The following is a 20,269-nucleotide window of genomic DNA, read 5'->3' as shown; positions in this document are numbered from 1 at the left end:
ATATTGATCACATGACTAAACCATGGTAGCATATGTGTACACAGTGTAGCCAACAAAATGGTAATCACTTAAATTGCAATATGACCATTGATAACAATTGGCATTGATAAAGTAATCACCTTTCAAAAATTCCCCCTTTCGCTTTTCCTTTCTAAAAACTAAAACACTACCAAGATTGCTATTCCATTACGTAAGCACTTAACTGGCCTTACTTTAGTAATGCCATTCACTAGCGAATGTCATTAAAATAGACTAATGGTGAGTACAATAGATATAATTGTATGCAAATTTGTTTATAAATAATATTATAATTTATGTTTCAGGCATCATAATGGTGTAGTATTAGCCATTCGGTATTCATACATTCTGTTGTGATAAATCTATTGCAGTGACAATAATTTATCTACTTAATTTTCATCCGACTATTTGATCATGGACAGAAACAACCGTAAGACAATCCGTGTAGGTTCACGTAAAAGTGAATTAGCATTAATCCAAACCAAGTTTGTTATAAGCCAGTTAAAAGAATTAAATCCAGAAATAGAATTTGAAATAGTTTCTATGACCACAATGGGCGATAGAGTTTTGGATAAACCTCTACCAAAAATTGGAGAAAAAAGTTTATTCACCAAGGATCTTGAAGTTGCATTACTCAGTGGTACTGTTGATTTTATTGTACATTCATTAAAGGATTTACCAACTGTGATGGAAATTGGAACAACTATTGGTGCTGTATTAAAACGAGATGATCCGAGAGATGCTCTAGTACTTCGAGAAGATTGTAAAGAATATCAATTGGACTCATTACCTTCTAAGAGTTTCATTGGTAAGTAATCAAATAATTAATTTGTATAATATGTAATACATACCATATGTTACATTGCTGATATAGACTTATTACACCTAATAGTTAATACATATAAAAGATTTAGAATTTCTGAATATTTCGAAAAATAATAATTGTTATTCATTATGTAGGCTAAACAGCTATAATGATACATTTTATTATTACAAATACGTATTGTGTTTAATACTGTTCCCCATACTATGTTACCAAGATGATCGTTAAATGTACATAAATAATAATATATATTATATTCCTGATGCTAAAAAAATATGCTTAAGAATATCTAACATGTTTTTTAAAAATCAGTTCCCATATGGTTCTATTATATTTATAACTAAAATGTATATAATAAATTACAGTTTGTTTATACATGTATACATTTATATTAATCCACGAGTTAATATATTTATTTTATCAATACTAATTTAAATACTAATTATGTAGATACGTTTATATTTTTTTATAGTTACTATTTAATGAATATACAATTCTATAGTCCATTGAAATTATCATTTTTAGTGTACTAAGACATTAACTATTTGATTTATTTATTATTTGTGCTATAAGTATAAAAAATTCAGTATTTAAAATAGCATGCTTAATAATTTAACTTTTAAAAGCCATTTAAGTTTTATTACCTTATAAAGTGTATACCAAATATTTAATTAAAAGATAAGGTTAAATTAACTACATAAAATATATCATTTTAAATTGCCTTTGATTGTGCATAATATGTATTATATATTATATAATATAACCCAACTTGTATTTATTGGTTATTAATGTATTTAATTATGCCCTATTTACTAAAGCATAGTTGTAAAGTATTTAAATTGTAGATCATAGGCCAACAAATCTTTTATCTTATATTTTTTATCATAGTCAAAACCAGTAAACCATGTTTTATATTGTAATGAAGGTAAGAAATTCTCATTTTTACTTTCATATCCTAATGTTAATACATAGTGAACCAAATATTTACTCATACCGTTATTTTTACTGTAGAGTTAATCCATTTTTACCATGTACATTATAGTTAAAAGTATAGCTATTATAATAAATTATTTTCTGAAACAATATTATATACCTATATTTTAATTTAAAATATTAAGTGGATGTCATATCAAAATAGGTTTTTTTTTAGTTGTTGAACATATCGCGTAATCAGTTATTTTCGAGTTTATGAATAGCATGATTACAGATTTAAAATGCCTATTATAAAAAATATTGTTTACACAAACATTAATCATTTTGACTAATATAGCTCTAAAATCACTTCTTTTATTGTTTATAATTGTTAAAAAAAAATAGCTATCAAATTATTGTTGTCATATACAAAAATGTTACTTAATTATGTTATATCAAATTATGTATAAATATTACTTAATTGGGAGCTTAGCCGTTTATTAACCTTGCTTAAACTTAATAATACTGTATTTCAAAATTATCTAGTTATTACCATTAAACAATAAAATATAATATAAGCATGTTAAATATTTGTATCTATGATTTTATTTATCTTATAAAATACAAGTGTATTACCTATAATCTGTTTGTTATTATAATGTAATGGATAAACTTAAATCAGTAATTTTATCGAAGTAGGTAAATAATTAATTTATGGATTTTCTTCATATTTTTGATATGTTTATACAATTCTAATTAACAATTATGTGTACTACCTTTGTATTATTATTTGTTAGTATAAACCTAATATGAACCTACTATGTTAAATAAAACACTATAGACGGAATAATTATTACAATAGTAACACTAAATTTAGCAATACAGCTGAAGGTGTTAATTGACTATTATTTTCACAGCAATATTTTGTGATTTTAAATTTTAATCCATGTAAAACTAAAGTATTAAAATATTAAAATTTGCAAACATTTGTATACCTATTATCTGTATTGCATAATAATTGATATAGGGATCATATATCATCATATAGGGATTCATGCAACATGAACTTTAAAGTGTATAGTATTACTGTGTCAGTGATACTACATGAAACCAATTTATAAACTTTAAAACAAAAATTTAATAACAGTGTAAAATATCCAATAAAATTTTAAAAGTACTTACAAATGTATTTAATATATAAATAACATAGGTCAGAATTTTGTATAGACGTAGTGGTTTACTTAAATCATAATCTTTTGAGAAAGTTGGAATTAAAAAAGTAACTATGTTTAAATAGGCAGGAACTTTGGGACTTTTGAGAAAATAGTTTAAATGAATCAATTTACTTCCCTGCTCATTTTTGACATTCAATAGTATGCTAGATATAACACTTATTTATTAATTTTTTTTATTATTATTTTTTTAGGAACTAGTTCTTTAAGACGTACAGCTCAGTTAAAAAGAAAATTTCCTAATCTTCAAGTATCAGATGTACGTGGAAATTTAAACACTAGATTGAAGAAATTAGACAATAGTAATTCTACTGGTGACAACACAAATACAAATTATAGTGGCATCATTTTAGCATTGGCTGGAATTCAAAGAATGGGATGGGAAAAACGTGTATCCCAAATAATTGATTCGGATGTTATGCTTTATGCTGTCGGACAAGGCGCTTTGGCAGTTGAATGTCGTTTGGGAGATGATTTTATTTTAGAACTGCTTGAACCATTGCATCATTATGAAACAGTTTTACAAGTAAAATATTTGAATAAAATTAAAAAATGAAAGCTATTATAACATTATAATATATTGGTCCAATATATTTATGAATATTAATTAGATATAATATAATATTATATTCTATGTTTTTAGAGGTATCTTATCACTAAATATTAATTTAGCGTTATTATAGACAACTTACCCTTACATATAAGTACAGAAATTATTCTGATATAACTATACAAGTACTTATTCATAATTTCTAAACAACTACCTATTATCATTAAGTATTTTTCTTAAATACTTAATTAATCATTTATGATAACATATATTTTGCTCAAAGCATATAATATCAATTAAAATTAAAGATGTATGTAATAAATAAATAAATTTCTATATTCGAACTATGTATATAAATTATATAATAATATTTCTAAATTATAAAAATTAGAAATGTCTTTATTACATTATTGTATTCGTCTTTAGGTTGTTGCTGAAAGAGGTTTCCTCACACGGTTGGGAGGAGGATGTAGTGCACCTGTTGGTATAAGGTCTACTGTTTGCTTAACAAAAAATGTTATGTCTTTGGATGGTGCCGTTTGGAGCCTTGATGGTTCAGAAGCATTACAATGTTCATCTTCTGCAGACTTGGCTGATAAAAAAGTCATACAGAGTCATATCGATCAGTACAGAGGTGAAGACGGAGAACCGCCAAAAAAATGTCCATACAAACAACCAAGACAATTTGTAGGTGTTACACCAGGAAAAATTAGTTATTTAGATTTGGATGCAGCGTTAAAATTGGGTACAGAGTTAGCAGAGAATTTAATTAATAAGGGTGCTCTTGACATAATGAATACAGCAAAAGACATAATTCATTCTACCATTAAATAATTGTACATTACATAGTGTTATTAAGATTCACATTTTTCATTTTTCTCTTGGGGTTGTTATGTTCGGTTTTGGTAATTTATGTTAACCCTTGTTATTTATTGTTTTGTCCTTATATTTTTCTTTGACTGACTACCCCTTGTTGAATTTCAATACTACTCTTTTTATTGTTAGTATAATATAAATATTTACAATTAGTTACCCATCGTATATATTCTTATTTTTTTAATTCCTAAAAGTGTGCTTGAATTGGGAAAATATATGAGAGATGCCATGTAAAAGTATGTGCATATCTTAATATTTAAATGTCCTATTGATTCGAATATAATTAAAAGGGATACATATACATATATATATATATGTATTTCAGGAATTAAAATTGAGTCCTACCTTAATTCAAGTACACTATAAAGACAGAAAATATTTTGTTCTAATGATAAAAATACATATGCTCTTTAATGCGAAATAATAAATACACATTGTGAATAAAACAATATTTAATTGTTGAGCTGTAATAGTCTTATGCTAAAGGCTAATTAAAAATTATTTATAAATTATATGTATACATTTATAAAAATACAAGACACATGTTATAAACTGTTTGTTGTTTTTAAATCCAATCTAATTTATGAAAAATAAAACTCATCTTGATAATGATTAAATCAATGAAAAGACCAATTAAGCACTGGCCACAAATTAGAAACCAGACATAAAAATATCATGAGGATGATTTAGACAGTGTTTAGTGACAGAACAACCTAAGATTTGGAGTTGTTGGGAGTTAACAATAAAGAGAAACTATAATAATTAATAACTTCAGCTCAAAATACGGATAGAGGAATATGGTTGTTGCGCAATGGACCTTTGAGAATTGTAAAAGCCAATAAAAGAAAAAACATACAATAATTCTTAAAGCTGATAAGTAAAGTTAGGATGTTGATGAACTAAAAAACAAAAAAATGGAAAATGTTCTAAAAACATCAAAAAATTATCTAAAAAATCTAATTTAATAAGTGAAAAAAAATTATTGATAAATAATAATTTTTATTAAGTATGGGTGTAATAGTAATTTAAAATATGAATTATAATATTAATAAACAATTGTATACATTTACATTTTAAGCATTATTTACAATTGTTAAAAATATTAAAGTGCGTATAATTGGAGTATTTCTGAAAAAGCATTTATTTTATCAATTTAAAACACCAAAATATTCACAATAATAATATTAAAATAATTTTTTTCTAATGTTTATACAAATTTTCTTTAAAATCTAAAATTTGAGAAAAAGGCCCACACATAGTACAAGAACCACGAAAAATTACATTTAATGCTAAAAATGCCTAATCAAGCAAAAAAATGCAAAATAAAATCAGAATATTCTGCATCAAGAGAGCATAAATAAAACTTATAACCTTTTAAATTTTTTTAAAAATTTTTAAAGATAGCATTGTATAGAATTAAAAAAAAATGTGAGTCATCAATATCTTAACTGATAAGTAATCAAATCAATAAATCAATTCTTAGAAACATTTATATTTTATTTATGATTAAAAATTACGAAGTAGCCAAGACAAATTAAAAATAATTTAATACTTCAACCAATTAATCAGAATATTTAATACTGCAAATATACAAGAGTATTTTAATTTCAATAATTTTAATCAAATACAAGTCACACAGCTCAATCAACTTAAGCTGATGATCATGACAAATTGAATTTGTCATGCTGATGATATAGTCATTCTAGCTAGAAAAAAAAATAGACATATTAGTTATGCTTATTGTCTATGATTCTAGACTCCAGTGTTGTTATCAAACAAAAATCCAAATAACTATTTAATAATAACATACATATACCCATATCTATTAAAAATGAAGTTCTTATTGACAAGACTAACCTGGGTTCAATATACCCACATGCTCTATCACCAAGTTACAAATAAAATTGCATTCTCATTGCTTTTTAAATATTTTAAAATTAAGGAGTAATACTCCAATACTCAAATTTTAAGAGAACACAATATATTCAACGGGTTGCTGGAAGTGCCAATTTCTTATTTTTGGACTTTATTATTAAATTGTAGTATTTTATACACTTACAATAAAAGTGAGGGAAGATTCTTAACAATCGACACAAAATTGTTACTCACATGCATAAGATAGAAACAACATATTATGCAGGTTAAGGTTCTTAAGTCTATTACAATATAAACAAATACTGATCTTGAGAAAAAATATTTATTAAATCAAAATAATACACATAGCAATTATTGGTTGGCTTGGTCAGTAGGTATAGTTTTGATGATATCAGAATCACCTGGATCGGTGATTGATAAAGTAGCAACTCGGAAGTATTTACCACATGCGGTACCTAATTCAATGTTGTTGCCTGAGTATTGGAAAACATCAGTCTTGGACAACATAGCGTAGTACTCAATCTCTGAAACTCTGAAGAACAAAAATAAAACAATTAAATAAATCATTTAAAACATAATGATATAGGTGATTGATTTTACCTGGTTTACCTAACCTATTTAATAGGTTTCAACCACCTATATTTTTTAGCTTTCAATAAACCAGTAATACAGAAAAAAAAGAAAATCATTGTCTAACTTGAGACTACTCCATAGGTAAACCCCGAAAATCGGAAATTGTAAATTAAAAACCATAAGAAACGGGGGTTTCCTACTTCTCAGTCTCACCTTAATGGAGATGTATTGTTTGCAATGATGACCAGCTTAGATTTTCCTTGTCTTAGGGTTTTCAACGATTGTTTCAAGCCAAGGACACATTTTCCAGACTTCATGACAAGAGCCAACTTGGTGTTGATGCTTTCCAAAGCTTTTTTCTACAAGTATACAAAAAAGAATAAATAATAATATATATTTAATCTAATTAACATTTATGGATAAACCAACATTTTTAATTTGTTTTGTTTATAACTTCTACAATTATAATTTGGCCTACAAGAGAACAAATAGTTTATGCACATTGTTATAAAACACAAGTGTAATGGTTAGGGGTACACACTAAATGATTTTAGCAAATATCATGATAAAACGTTTGTTGAAAAAATGAACTTGTCAACATAAATAACTCCTCTTTTGATCAGTCATACAATATATTATTAATACATTAATCAAAATTGAGTGCTATCTTCCCAAAATGGTATGACGCCTGTAGGTTACAAAATTATGGGCGGCTAATTACCACATATCATCATATTATAATCAAAGGAACATACCTATCGAGGAGTTATTAGACAGGTGTCAACGAGACTTAGTTTCAAACTATGATTAACACAGTTAAGGGGAGTTATCATAAATTATTATTAAACATTATTTTGTATCTGTTTATTGGAATTTATATGATTTATCAATTATATATTTATACAAGAAAACCTAACAGATTTTTACTAAGTTAATAAATAGCAATTTAATTTTATATTTTTATGAAATATGTGAATAAGTTGTAAAACTATCATACAAATAACACAGAAAAATGAAAATTAATACACTTTTCTATTATTTAAATTAACAGAAAATACAAAAAATTCATTGAAATAATCTTAGGACAGTAGTATTTTGCATGTATTCACATGAATTCTACATTACCCTACGGCCTACTAGAGGTGGGTCGGTCGCGAACGAACGAATCAAAATGACCGAATCAGTCTAGTGACCGAATCGCGACCGAATCTAATATCTAAATGATTCGGTCATTCGGTCATATGATTTTTAGATCTTTTGGTTTTCAGTACACTTTGACTCGGTCAAATTGACTGATTATATGATTTATAGACTGCCAGACTGGAACGTATAAAATCGTTTATATTTTGAGGTTACTAGACTGATTCGGTGAGATAAAGAATTTTAAAAATTACAACGAATTATTATAATTATAATAATTAATTACGAATTATTATAAAGGATAAACGATTAACTATAAATAGTATAATATTCTTTTATTTATTCATTATTATAAATATTATATTGTAAATTCATAGGTAATCATAGTATTCGGTAATAGTTAAATAGTTTAATAGTTATAATATAATAGTAAATAGTGCAATAGTTATAATAGTTTAATAAATATATAAAAAATAGTTCAATAATAGTCAAATTGTAAAATTAAGTTGTATAAAAAGTAAATAGTACCACAGAATACAAATAGTATTTTGATTCGTTCGTTCGCGACCGACCCACCTCTACAGTCCACGGTCTTAGAAGATAAGGTCGGGACACATCTTCCCTATTTAACAATGTAATCAATTCGGTCGCTTAGAGAGGACATTTTAGTTGAGTTTTTTGTCGCTATTTTATTGGGCATGAAAATAGCGGATTAAATAAGTACTAAAATGTCCTCTTCTCTAAGCGGACACAATGATAAGCAAAGAGTTCCGACCTTAACTTCTAAGACCGTAGTTCGCTCTATCGACTATCGTTCTTCGTTGTAAAATTGACCGAATGAACGAATCAAATGACCGAATCATTTGACTGATTCAATTCGAATGATTCGAATCACTCAAGTGACCGAATCATCCCATCTCTACGGCCTACATAATACCACGCATGATGTACCTATACAAAATTAAATTCGTGATATGCCATATAAAATAATACTGAAAAAATGCTCGAAGTTTAAATCTATAACATTTAAAAGTACCATTTACATTAAAAACAAAGGTTCTTGTGATTAAAAAATAAAGAGGTTAAGGCGCTAAATATTTAACTTCAAAAACACATAACTATCAGTTCTCTAGAAGGAAAAAGTACTAACATTTATTGTTAGAGGTATATGACAAAATAAAGACCATAGGGAATCGAAATTAATAAATGATTTTCAATAAATCTGGTCATTACACATTTCCACTTACAAATAAACTAGCAGGCAAAACACGTGGTTATTGTGCAATAGCACAAAACCGAATATCAAACATATAGTCTCATTTTTATACAATAAAACACGTACCTGTTTCTTTCCAGCGGCCATTTTATACGGTCGGTATTAAGTAAATTGATTTGAGGTAAAATTAAAAAAAATACCGAATGGTATGAGGCACCAACGGACTACGTTAAGAAGTACGCAAGCGAAAAGAGAATGGCGGATGCCGAACCGAAAAGAACAAACTCTACGATGACGTCGACGAATGATAGCTCGTGATCTTGTTTTTGCCGTACGCAGCGTTGCCGGCGGATGCTATGTTATCAAAATACAGCGTTGATAACAATGGTATCGGTAACCAAACATTGGTACAAGACACAGTATGACCAAATAAATTAGATAAAATTACTAGAAATTGGCGGAAAGAAGGAATTTAAATTTTCAAAATTGTTAACAATTATTATTTATTACTAAACAATTACAACTAGTTAATAACTATAGTAGTTATTCAAATTACAAATTACAAATACAAAATCGAAATAATAGTAAAAATTAGTACAAAATTATATAATATCACATGAAATCAGTACAATAAATACAATTTTTAATTCGGGTTAACCAGGATGATTATTTGGGTGAGGTTAATTATTTCACGATTTAAGATCGACTATTTTAAATTGTGATTAATGCGTATGTTCAGAAAAAAACACTTGAGTTATAGTTAATTATTATGGGTTTCGAGTGTTGGATTTTTAAATAGTTTATGAATGAGTTACAGTGCGTTTTACGAGTTACATGTAGGCTAAATAGGTACCAATTATTGATTAATTAGGGTGCAAGACGAAAAAACGATTTTTATTTATTTATTCATATCTATCATATTCTTATAAAATAATGTATAATCATAATCATTAAAAAACAACACAAGTCAAACAAATTTAATTAGTATTAATGGTAAGTTCATTACCAGGTTTTACAAAAAATGTATAATCATAACTTAATCATAGGCCACTGTAAAGTATAAATCATGTCCATGAGACACAATATTATATTATAAATATCTCACTAATTCACTATTGATTCGGAATATTTCAAACACTTTAATCTATAGAATAGCTGCCAAGGCATTATTGTAATTTGTAAATATAATAATTTGAATCTTGATTAAGTAGTATTTTAGTGTTTACAATCTATAACTTAAAGATTTTTCATAAATTATTAATAAAATAAAAAAAAAAGGTTATGGAAAATACCTAATTGACATAATCATACTGATCGTAGAGTCTTCAGTATAACAATTTGAAATATTTTATGGATTTTAAAAGTTAAAATAAAAATAAATCTGAACCAACTCCTTTTGTCCTATTTTAAATTGCGTGTTTGTTCGTTTATAATATTAGGTACACATATTCTTTATTTTACTTTGATTACATAATACATACCATAGTAAAAAAAAAGTAAATAATATATATCTATTTAGGAGGAATAAATAATTTTTCATTGTTTTAATTTTATATGATAGTATATCCAAATAATAGCCATTTATATATTTTTTACCGTTTTCAACCTACAATGTGCCCCTATAGTTATTTTAAGTTTTTTTTAAATAATTTTTATTTAATTTTAGGTAGTTAATCTACTAATAGATAAAATTCAATTGAAACGCATCTATGATATTCATACATATATTTATGCGACAGTTTGTAATAAGAAAACAACAAAGATCAAAGTCCAAAAATGAGATAAATATTTAATCTTAACAAAATGCAGGTATAAATGTATAATATATTTATCGCAGTTTATCGGTTGTAGTCATTAGCCGATCTGCTAACTTTTTGTCAATATTCGTCTACAGAAATAAATTATTTGTAACTCCCACCAGGCAAAAAAAAAATTGCTCATTAAATGTACCTACTTATTTTATTATTCACTTAATAATAAAATATTTATTTTATAATATTATTTACCTACCAAACGTTATAATTTAACGATGAAAAATGTCAACAATTAAGTAGATGTTTGAGACTTAAAGGTTAGATTAAATGTAATATATTCATATATAATACCTATTATGTGTATCAATTTATAATAATAATAATAATATATTATTAAAGTCTAGGATAGGTTCTAAGACTAGGATCACAATTCTCAATTTTATTGAAGACAATCAAACATTAAATTAAATTAGAGACCATTAAATAATTAAAATGCATTCTAATTGTTGCAAGCTATATTACATTATTACCTTACTATACAAAATAGTTTGTAGGGTTTATATGAGTATTTCACTCACTAACTACAATCAAATGTGAATTTATACAAACAATTTTATAGACCTTAAACTTTGTGCCTATACCGACTACCAATTCACTCGAAATAAATTGTAGATTATGACCTATGGGGTCATGGGGGTAAGTTAAATGACGAAACCAACTCCACAGAAGAACAGCTATATTATGTGATATATCTGTTATATTTGTATATTGTATTCAATAAATAATAAAATATTTCGATTATAATTTATTATAATTAGAGATTGGAATTTTATGCATTTGTTTGTGCATGCTGAATTGCTGAGTGAATTTATGCAGTATGCACTTATATTAGAGTTTTAAATGTTAGTGACACAGACCTCACTAATTTTATAGACCAAATTTAATTTTGCATGTATAATGACATATATTTGGAAGGTTAGGGCATATTTTTTCATAAATGCATATAATGTAAGTGTATATTGTTTAAAATCTTAGTAGATAATCATATTATTTCATGTTTTTATTTTGAAAATTGCAATTTTTAAATACTGCCATGCTGGTGGAAAAAAATTTCTGCCAACATGGTATAGAATTTTTATAAAACATAATAAAATGATATCATTTTTTTAAATTTAAATTTTTTGTTGATTAACTTCGATGTCGAAAAGTCAAAAACTCCTGATTTTGTTATATTTTATTTGTTTTATTTTGTTCTGATGTTAATCAAGATATTATAATATTAAGAATATTTGAGCATATTTTTCAACTATTTGTATACATTAACGCATAATTTGTTATTTTTTACCGTTTTGCTTTGCATATTTGCCGCATTTTTAGTGCACATAATTCCGGTCTCATAATAATAGTCCATAGGATCTGAGCTTCAGTTTTCACTTCCTCAAATCTAAAACATTAAGTGGAGCCACTTGGCTTATGGAGACGATGCATGATGGAGGCATAAGTTTGAATTTGGACGTTTGGTGACGTATTGCGACGTACTTATTAACGTGAGGAAACGAATTTGATTAAAATCCACCGCTTTTATTATACTACGACTTAAGTCGATTGATGTCAATTGACAGTCGGCGAATCTATATACATTTCTATATATTTTATTGCGTTAATATTTGATAGTTGATACAGGCGATACAGTAAACCGAGGACACACTGCATAATACAAATATTAATTTTTGTTTAAATTTTAAATTATACGTAGTAGTCTGGTAGTCATGGTACGAATTACGTAATCAAAAAAAAAAAAACAACCTAAGATAATATATAGGGCTATACATATCTATTATAGATTTATAAATAATAATAATATTACAGAGTATAGATTATTCCTTATAGACATATACAATTTTGTATGCATGTATGAAGTACCTATATGTTTAATCATTGAATGGTTGACATTTATAGGCTACCTATAGCAACAGATTAGCTTGTATTTTATTCTATAGGAATAACTAATAAGTATCTATATAACCCGTATACACTATGCATAGGTATCTCGAATCCACGTAGGTATTAGGTAAACGGTATACCTAACCAAGTTAAATTGTATTATGTATAATTAAAATATTTATTGGTAAACAAATAGTTTTGATGGTTATTAGTGTATTACTTATTTATTAAGTATAATATTGTAAGTATATTGTAAATTCCAGTACAAGAATATCTCTACGCGTTACCCAAGTACCCAACGGTCACCCCAAAGTAATTCTCAGTCTAAATCCAACTACTAAATAGCAAAACACGATCAAGTTATTCAAGTAGGTAAAAATGTTGTAATCTGCTCTTTAAAATACAAAATGTTAATAACAATTTATACATACGATATACTTACCATAATATTTAATATTTTAAGTTTAACACTGTTTTATCATCTCCAATGGGCGCACTGGATGCATTTAATAAAAGTAATAAATTCAAAATATAATATTTTATTATAAATATAATTATATAAACACTAATTTTAACATTTTTTTGTGGATTCAATATACTGTGAGTACATGAAACATTTGATTGCATTAATTTTTTTCTTGTAATTGATTTAGAAAACCCGAGCGATGCCCGGCCCGGTTTAATAACCTACGACTGATATTTTTATTTTTTTTTATAGGTACTCGTGTTCATGGATCACTATAAAATATAAATTAATATTTTGAAATCTCACAAGCGCGGGACGTGCGCCCTCACGCACTCTGCCGACGGCTTTAACCGCGGTCCACGACCCTCCTCTTCGTTATCCCCCACTACTTATCAATCGTTCTGTTTTTATTTTTTTTTTTCTGTTTGTTTTTATTGTTTATTTACTGTTTGGTGTTTTCGTCTCATACTACTTGGTGTATATATATAGTATATACCACCTATATTTGCATTCGGCTATCTGCGACTGTTTATGCGTTTTCCGGCTCGCCATAAATCATAATTCCGCCGAATCCGCCATTGTTGTGTTTATATTTTACGATCGACTTAATATTTTACGCCGAATGTCTCAGAAGTCTCTGGACCTATTGTACCTAGAGAGTCTGCGTCTTCCGTAGTATTAGTCGAACGCGATTGATTGCCGATCACGACGACCACGGTGGTGGTATTTTTACGTTATAGATACAGTCGTAATGTCAGCCGGCGTTTCTGAACAGGTGAAATATAACCATTATTCTTACGTAGGTACTGGCTGTTGCAATTGGTACAATTAATAATATTTCGGTATTATTTTGTATTTATCTGTCATGTTCTATGTACTCGTTCAGCGCGTCAAGGGACAAGAACAACAAGGTAAATATTATGGCAATAACAATAATAATATAATTTTTTCCTTTCATTTCACACATGCCTACTGTTTTCATGAAAACTGACTCATTGTTTACGTTTTTGTCTGTGTTAACTAACAGACAATAGATGTAAATTAGAGACTTGATTAATTTAGATTAGTTAAACACACAATTGCATAATTTAATAAATATGAAGTAGGTATTACTCACTATTTATATTTTCTGTGTTTTGTAAAACAGTTGATGGACCAAAAGATCCTAACAAAGTAAAAGAAGGTGCACATTTTGAAACCGTTTGGCATCCTCAACTCCAACAACATCCTGTAAGTAATTGTCATTGTTTTTATACACACAAACATCATAACTTATAAGTCAATAAAAATTTAATGAACCAATAGTAAGCCCATAATCCCTTAAATATGATTTAATAGCTTATTAGTGGACCATTGAATAATTTTTTTTTTTTTTGTAACCCAATACTAGTAAAATAAATACAAAAAGTTTATAAATTATTTTACCTGTTTGTGTATCAAAAATTATTAAAATTAATTGAATTTTTTTTGGAAGTTAAAATAGTTAAAATTAATAATTTTAATTATTTAAAAATATATTTCAGACTTATAATAATACTATGACACCAGATCAATATTACCAGTATCAAAATCCAGTTCCATATCAATATCCAACACCAACTGCATATAGTATGGGTGATCGATCTTGGGCAAATGCGCCTGAAGCGGTAACATATGTTGGAGGATATTTACCTACTCCTGAGCCTTATAACCAGCCCAATGTTTATAATGCTCAATACAATCATCCCACCCCTACCCCTGGCTATAACTATTATATTGCTCAAAAGCCATATGAAGGATATTATAGGGCTGGAGATCAAATGTATGGAGTTCCAGTAAATGAACAAATAAAAACCCTTGAACAAGATGTACAAGCATTAAGTGTAAATGATTATAGAGATAATAGTAGTATACAGCAGAAAAAAGTAGCAACATGGGCAGCTGTTGCAAAGCAACCAGTGAAACCCTTAATATCATTAACAACTGTAACAAAGAGAAAAAGTCCAGGTATGCCTCCACCACCTATGATACCTGGTAAAAATGACGGTCACTGGGAATCAAAAGCTGCAGCTAAACCTCCTCCCGCTCCAGTTGTACAGGTTCATGTTCCCATTATTCAAGCTCCTGTAGTTGTGGAACCAAAACCTCAGAACTGGAATGATCATAGAAATGTTCCTTCCTACAATGCTCCTCCTATGGCAGAAATACCTACTCACATACCTCCACCTGATCATATTAGGCATGTACCACCCCCAACTATAATAATGTCATCACCTCCACCAATACAAATTGTAAATTCCCCTACAGAAGAAAATACAAAGCGTAAAATAATTGACGAACTAAAAATGAAAAATCATTATAATCCTACTGAATATTCTAATCCACCCGAAGGTTCAAGATTTTTCATTATTAAATCTTATTCCGAAGATGATATCCATCGATCAATTAAATATGAGATATGGTGCTCTACTGATCATGGAAATCGACGATTAGATCAAGCATTTAGTTCATCAGATAAAAAAAAAATATTTCTTTTGTATTCAGTAAACGGATCAGGACATTTTTGTGGAGTAGCAGAAATGATATCAGCTGTTGATTATAATTCTTCTAGTTCAGTATGGTGTCAAGATAAATGGAAAGGGCAGTTTGGTGTTAGGTAATTTTACACAATGGTTAATGTTATATATATAATAGGATTTAATTTTTAACCCTTTTTAGATGGATTTATGTAAAAGATGTGCCTAACAACCAATTCAGGCATATTCGTTTGGAAAACAATGAAAACAAACCAGTGACTCATTCTAGAGATACACAAGAGGTTCCTTATAATCAGGGTGTACAAGTATTAAGAATAATACATTCTTATAAACATGAAACTTCGATTTTTGATGATTTCCAACACTATGAAAACTTACAAAAATTAGAGGATAACAAAAAAAGTGCAGCTCCACTTCCTCCATCATCACATTCTACCATTAAAAAATTTAATCATTATGGACCAGTTCAATTCAATGATAATCGACCACCACAGCAGAACCATTATCATAAAGTTTGTTTATTTTGTCTATCTATTTTTATATTTTCAGTTTAAAATATTTTTTTTAAAAATTTATTTAGGATTGGGAAAATAAGCAGAAAGATACTAAAACTGAAGGTAGAGACAATTCTTACCAACCGCCAAAATTGGAAAATTACAATCATAATCATCGACCTAGAACTGATAGTCATAGAGGTCGTAATGAGAATTTTAGTAAAGAAGACAACTTCCGAGAACATAAAACTTATCGTAGTGATCAAAATAGAATTCGTAATGATCATCATAGTAATTGGGATGAACAATACAGAGGTGGAAATAATATTAACAGAGGACGTAGGGGTAGAGGTGGTGGACCTTCTGTCTACGTTAATAGTAACTTGAAACAAACTAATCGTAGTTATGAATAAAACATTATTTTATTTGTTTTTTATATGGTTAATCTAAAAAAAAGGATAGTAGAATTGTTCACAGTGTTTAATCCTACGTTCCTAAATTATTTTAATTCTATTTGGAGAAATTGTTTTTATTTTACCTAAATATGTTTGACCATTTTATTCGGCTATATTTTATTGTTGACAATTTTATCAACAATTAGTAGTATAGGAGTAATCTGAGTACTCCTATCTTAAATAATTGTAAGTTATGTATATCAATAATAATAAATAACCATTCAAATTAAATAAATTTAGTTTTTTTACCTGAACATATAAATTACATAATTATACATGTTTATTATTTTAACACAATAGTATTATGTCTTAGTAACTGTAAAACAGTAATCCATTATCAATTGGAACTAAACTTCTGGTAAATTTAATTAAATTATTAATCTAGTAATAAAAAAATTGGTGGAACATGAATTAAAGATTTTGTGTACTTAATTACTATTTGTAAATGGAGATATTTTAAATAATTATTTAGGGAATTATTATTGTAGTCAATGAACTGAATACACATTCTTCTGTTATGAAATAGTGATTATTTTAATTTGTTGCTAAGTAATTTATCATGAGTTATTTTAGTTTTTAAAGAAACAAATAAAAACTGCCCAGTATTTGCACTGTTGATTATGTAGCATCTAATAGAGATAACATTGATAATTTTCAATTGTGAACTATGATAGATTTTGTCAATCTAAAATTTTTCGATATCTTCACTGCAAATAGAATTTTTATTCCTTAGATTTAGAGATACACAATAAATTATTGGATTTTATTGAGTTAAACTTTTATTAACAACTACTGAAGGTTATTACCATTTTTAATAATAATTTATTGTTAGTAACTTACATTATGCGATTACTAGTTAAAATTATTATTTGTAGCTCTCGCAGATAATAGTGAGAAAATATGACTAAATAAATAGAAAATTTTCCAATACTGACAATGCTATGATAGAAACTATATTTTTAGACCATAAATTTCTCAGATTTTTTCAAATCACATAAATAAAGTAATGTAATTTATAACTAACTTGGTACCTATCGATAGATGTGATCATTCTGATTATGAAACACAAAGATAAAAATTATATTTATTGATATTTTTGATGTATGTTAAATTGTTGATTATTGTTTTAATCTATAACCTTACATTAGTACAAAGTGATAATACATTAATACTGGAAGTCAGAAAATGTTGATTGTTGATGATCTATATTCTATGCGAATACAAAATATACAAGTAAAAATACCTTTTTTATCTTTAAAGAGACAATAATATTGACTATTATTTTGTACTACAAAAATACATAAAGCATTGTAGAAAAAATATTACCTAATATAATAAATTTAATTTAGGTAATTCAATATTTCTATAAAAATAAAAACTTAATTATACAAATTACATAGTAGGAATATAGTTAATTTTATATTTAAAAAATTAAAGTAGTTTAAATTAAATGGTATAAATATTTTAATCAAAATAATTAATACATATACAATTAAACAAATACTATTTAAGCAAAAAGTATTATTATTATTAGTCAAATAAACAATTGACAATTTTATTTAAACAGTTATCATACTTAAGCTACAAAATCTAGAGGTCTATTAAATCCACCTTTACGGTTCATGTACTGTCGATATTTACGTTTAAGTATAACATGAACATCACCAACATTATTTCCATCTACTTCTTTGCCATGAGTAGAGTCAAAATTACAAAAACCCATCATTTTCATCATTTCTTGTTCCTCGGCAGTTTTTCCACGTAGATCTTCTTCTGTTACTTTAGGAGCAGTATGTTGGACAGACCTTGTATATTTTTTGTCCTTTTTTGTTGGAGTTTTTGACCTTGATCTTCGTAAATCACGGTTTCTAGAACGACGCCTCTCTCTTGAATGTCGTCTTACAGGAGATCTCGATCTTGAATGACGCTGACGAGAGCGGCTTCTTTTGCGCACATCGCGCCTAGCCCTTGGTGAAGCACTTCTAGAACGACCACGACGTGGACTTCTTGAATGCTCACGTGGTTCACGTCTTGTTCTAGGCGATGAACTTCGAGACCTACCTCTACGTGCTCTTGTTAAACTACTGGAACGGTCGCGATGTTTATCTTTAGTACGATCATGTCCTTTATCTTTATAACGTTCTCGTTCTCTCATAATTATTCTGTAAATAAAACTTATATTAACATTAATAATAACTCATAATTTTTTTAATTATGATGTTTATACTGTATTTTCTTCTATACCTTTTCAAGCAACTCCCTAATTATAATATGGTAAGTACAAATCTACCTACAAACAATGGTATCCTATGAAAATGTTTAATCTTAAATCTTTAAATCTTTTAGGGTAGATTTCAAATAACCTTCAAACTATTATGAGATTGGAATCAGATATCTTCTATGTATAATACACATTCGACACACCATCAAAGTAATTTAAATTTGAGAAGTGTTACTACAATTATCAAATTAAACATTTCTTGAAAATTTCTTAACTATGTTAAATAGATAGTAAATCAGTTCAGTGTTTAAAATATTATATTATACTAACTACTGTAGTTCTCACAATTTACATACTTTTACTAAGAACTCAACATTTTACAACTTATTTAAGTAGGTATATTAATTTAACTAAAAAAATTTCAATTGTAATTTAAACAAGTACCTAAGTGATAATAATTAATTTCTAAATAGCTTTTGACAAACTTACCAATTAAATGATTTTTTATAATTCTTTATATTATATTAAGCTAGATACAAAGATTAAAATTCAATTTATTTTGATTAAATATTTAAGTTTTAACATAACACAGCTAGATACAAATATACAATAACAATATTGCAAAAAAACTTTCTTGATAATTCACAAAATCACAACTTAATATTATTTTTTATGATAATTTATAATCATGAATGAACTAGATATACCATGGAGGAAGAAATGCTACATGCACTTGTTTATCTATAAGTTAATAAGTCTATGATCTATATGGAGCACTGTGATAAAAAGATTGAAATTCGGGCTTTGTTATTGTTATTAAAATGTAATTCAATGAAAGAATCGTAATTACTAATTTATTCAAATGTCAAAAAATCTATCAAGCCTCAAATTTTAAATTCTGTACAAGCGTGAAATTAATATTACAATGATGTGTTTTTTCACTTGAAAAGTTTTCAACTAGCATTAATACAACCTACCATAATATAACTAAATAAATACCTACACAAATTGATTTTCATATTTAATGGTATAGCATTTAATTAAAATTGAATACATACTAATCATTAATGTATGTAAAAGAAGAATCAATAACACTGAATTAGACTATTATATATAAAAAAAAAAATAGTAACTTACTCAATAACAAGGTATACTCAATACCTATTATCCCTTTTTTAAATCAAAAATATTATTGATTTAGTGA

The 20,269-nt window shown here is 27.1% G+C and overlaps 4 protein-coding genes across 7 annotated transcripts; 2 read left to right on the top strand and 2 right to left on the bottom strand.

Moving 5' to 3' along the window:
• The first annotated feature begins 107 nt into the window (after positions 1–107).
• LOC114130521 (porphobilinogen deaminase) lies at positions 108–4,963 on the top strand. Its single transcript, XM_027995514.2, has 4 exons — positions 108–258; positions 324–826; positions 3,180–3,511; positions 3,962–4,963. The coding sequence occupies exons 2-4, from the start codon at positions 433–435 to the stop codon at positions 4,367–4,369; spliced, it is 1,134 nt and encodes a 377-aa protein (XP_027851315.1). The 5' UTR covers positions 108–258; positions 324–432; the 3' UTR covers positions 4,370–4,963.
• A 1,626-nt stretch (positions 4,964–6,589) lies between these two features.
• LOC114130644 (60S ribosomal protein L30) lies at positions 6,590–9,511 on the bottom strand. Its single transcript, XM_027995658.2, has 3 exons — positions 9,342–9,511; positions 7,073–7,218; positions 6,590–6,818 (listed from the first exon to the last, which is right to left on the bottom strand). The coding sequence occupies exons 1-3, from the start codon at positions 9,360–9,362 to the stop codon at positions 6,638–6,640; spliced, it is 348 nt and encodes a 115-aa protein (XP_027851459.1). The 5' UTR covers positions 9,363–9,511; the 3' UTR covers positions 6,590–6,637.
• Positions 9,512–13,802: 4,291 nt separating this feature from the next.
• LOC114130572 (YTH domain-containing family protein 1) lies at positions 13,803–17,079 on the top strand. 3 transcript variants are annotated; one of them, XM_027995576.2, is made up of 6 exons: positions 13,803–14,154; positions 14,266–14,290; positions 14,527–14,609; positions 14,903–16,014; positions 16,077–16,407; positions 16,476–17,079. In XM_027995576.2, the coding sequence occupies exons 1-6, from the start codon at positions 14,131–14,133 to the stop codon at positions 16,800–16,802; spliced, it is 1,902 nt and encodes a 633-aa protein (XP_027851377.2). In that variant the 5' UTR covers positions 13,803–14,130; the 3' UTR covers positions 16,803–17,079. The 3 variants fall into 3 exon arrangements, with proteins under 3 accessions (XP_027851377.2, XP_027851368.2, XP_027851386.2); XM_027995567.2 differs by having other exon boundaries at positions 13,803–14,178; XM_027995585.2 differs by having other exon boundaries at positions 13,804–14,182.
• A 1,162-nt stretch (positions 17,080–18,241) lies between these two features.
• On the bottom strand, positions 18,242–20,220 carry LOC114130756 (U4/U6.U5 small nuclear ribonucleoprotein 27 kDa protein-like). 2 transcript variants are annotated; one of them, XM_050201705.1, is made up of 2 exons: positions 20,203–20,220; positions 18,242–19,006 (listed from the first exon to the last, which is right to left on the bottom strand). In XM_050201705.1, exon 2 carries the CDS (start codon positions 18,997–18,999, stop codon positions 18,421–18,423), a length of 579 nt encoding a protein of 192 aa, XP_050057662.1. In that variant the 5' UTR covers positions 19,000–19,006; positions 20,203–20,220; the 3' UTR covers positions 18,242–18,420. The 2 variants fall into 2 exon arrangements, with proteins under 2 accessions (XP_050057662.1, XP_027851609.1); XM_027995808.2 differs by lacking the exon at positions 20,203–20,220 and adding an exon at positions 19,555–19,724.
• Between the last annotated feature and the right edge of the window lie 49 nt (positions 20,221–20,269).

The sequence above is a fragment of the Aphis gossypii genome, chromosome 1, assembly GCF_020184175.1.
Source record: "Aphis gossypii isolate Hap1 chromosome 1, ASM2018417v2, whole genome shotgun sequence".
Classification (NCBI taxonomy): Eukaryota; Metazoa; Arthropoda; class Insecta; order Hemiptera; family Aphididae; genus Aphis; species Aphis gossypii.
The sequence above is the reverse complement of the archived record's forward strand: the minus strand, read 5'-3'. Positions and strand labels throughout refer to the sequence as shown.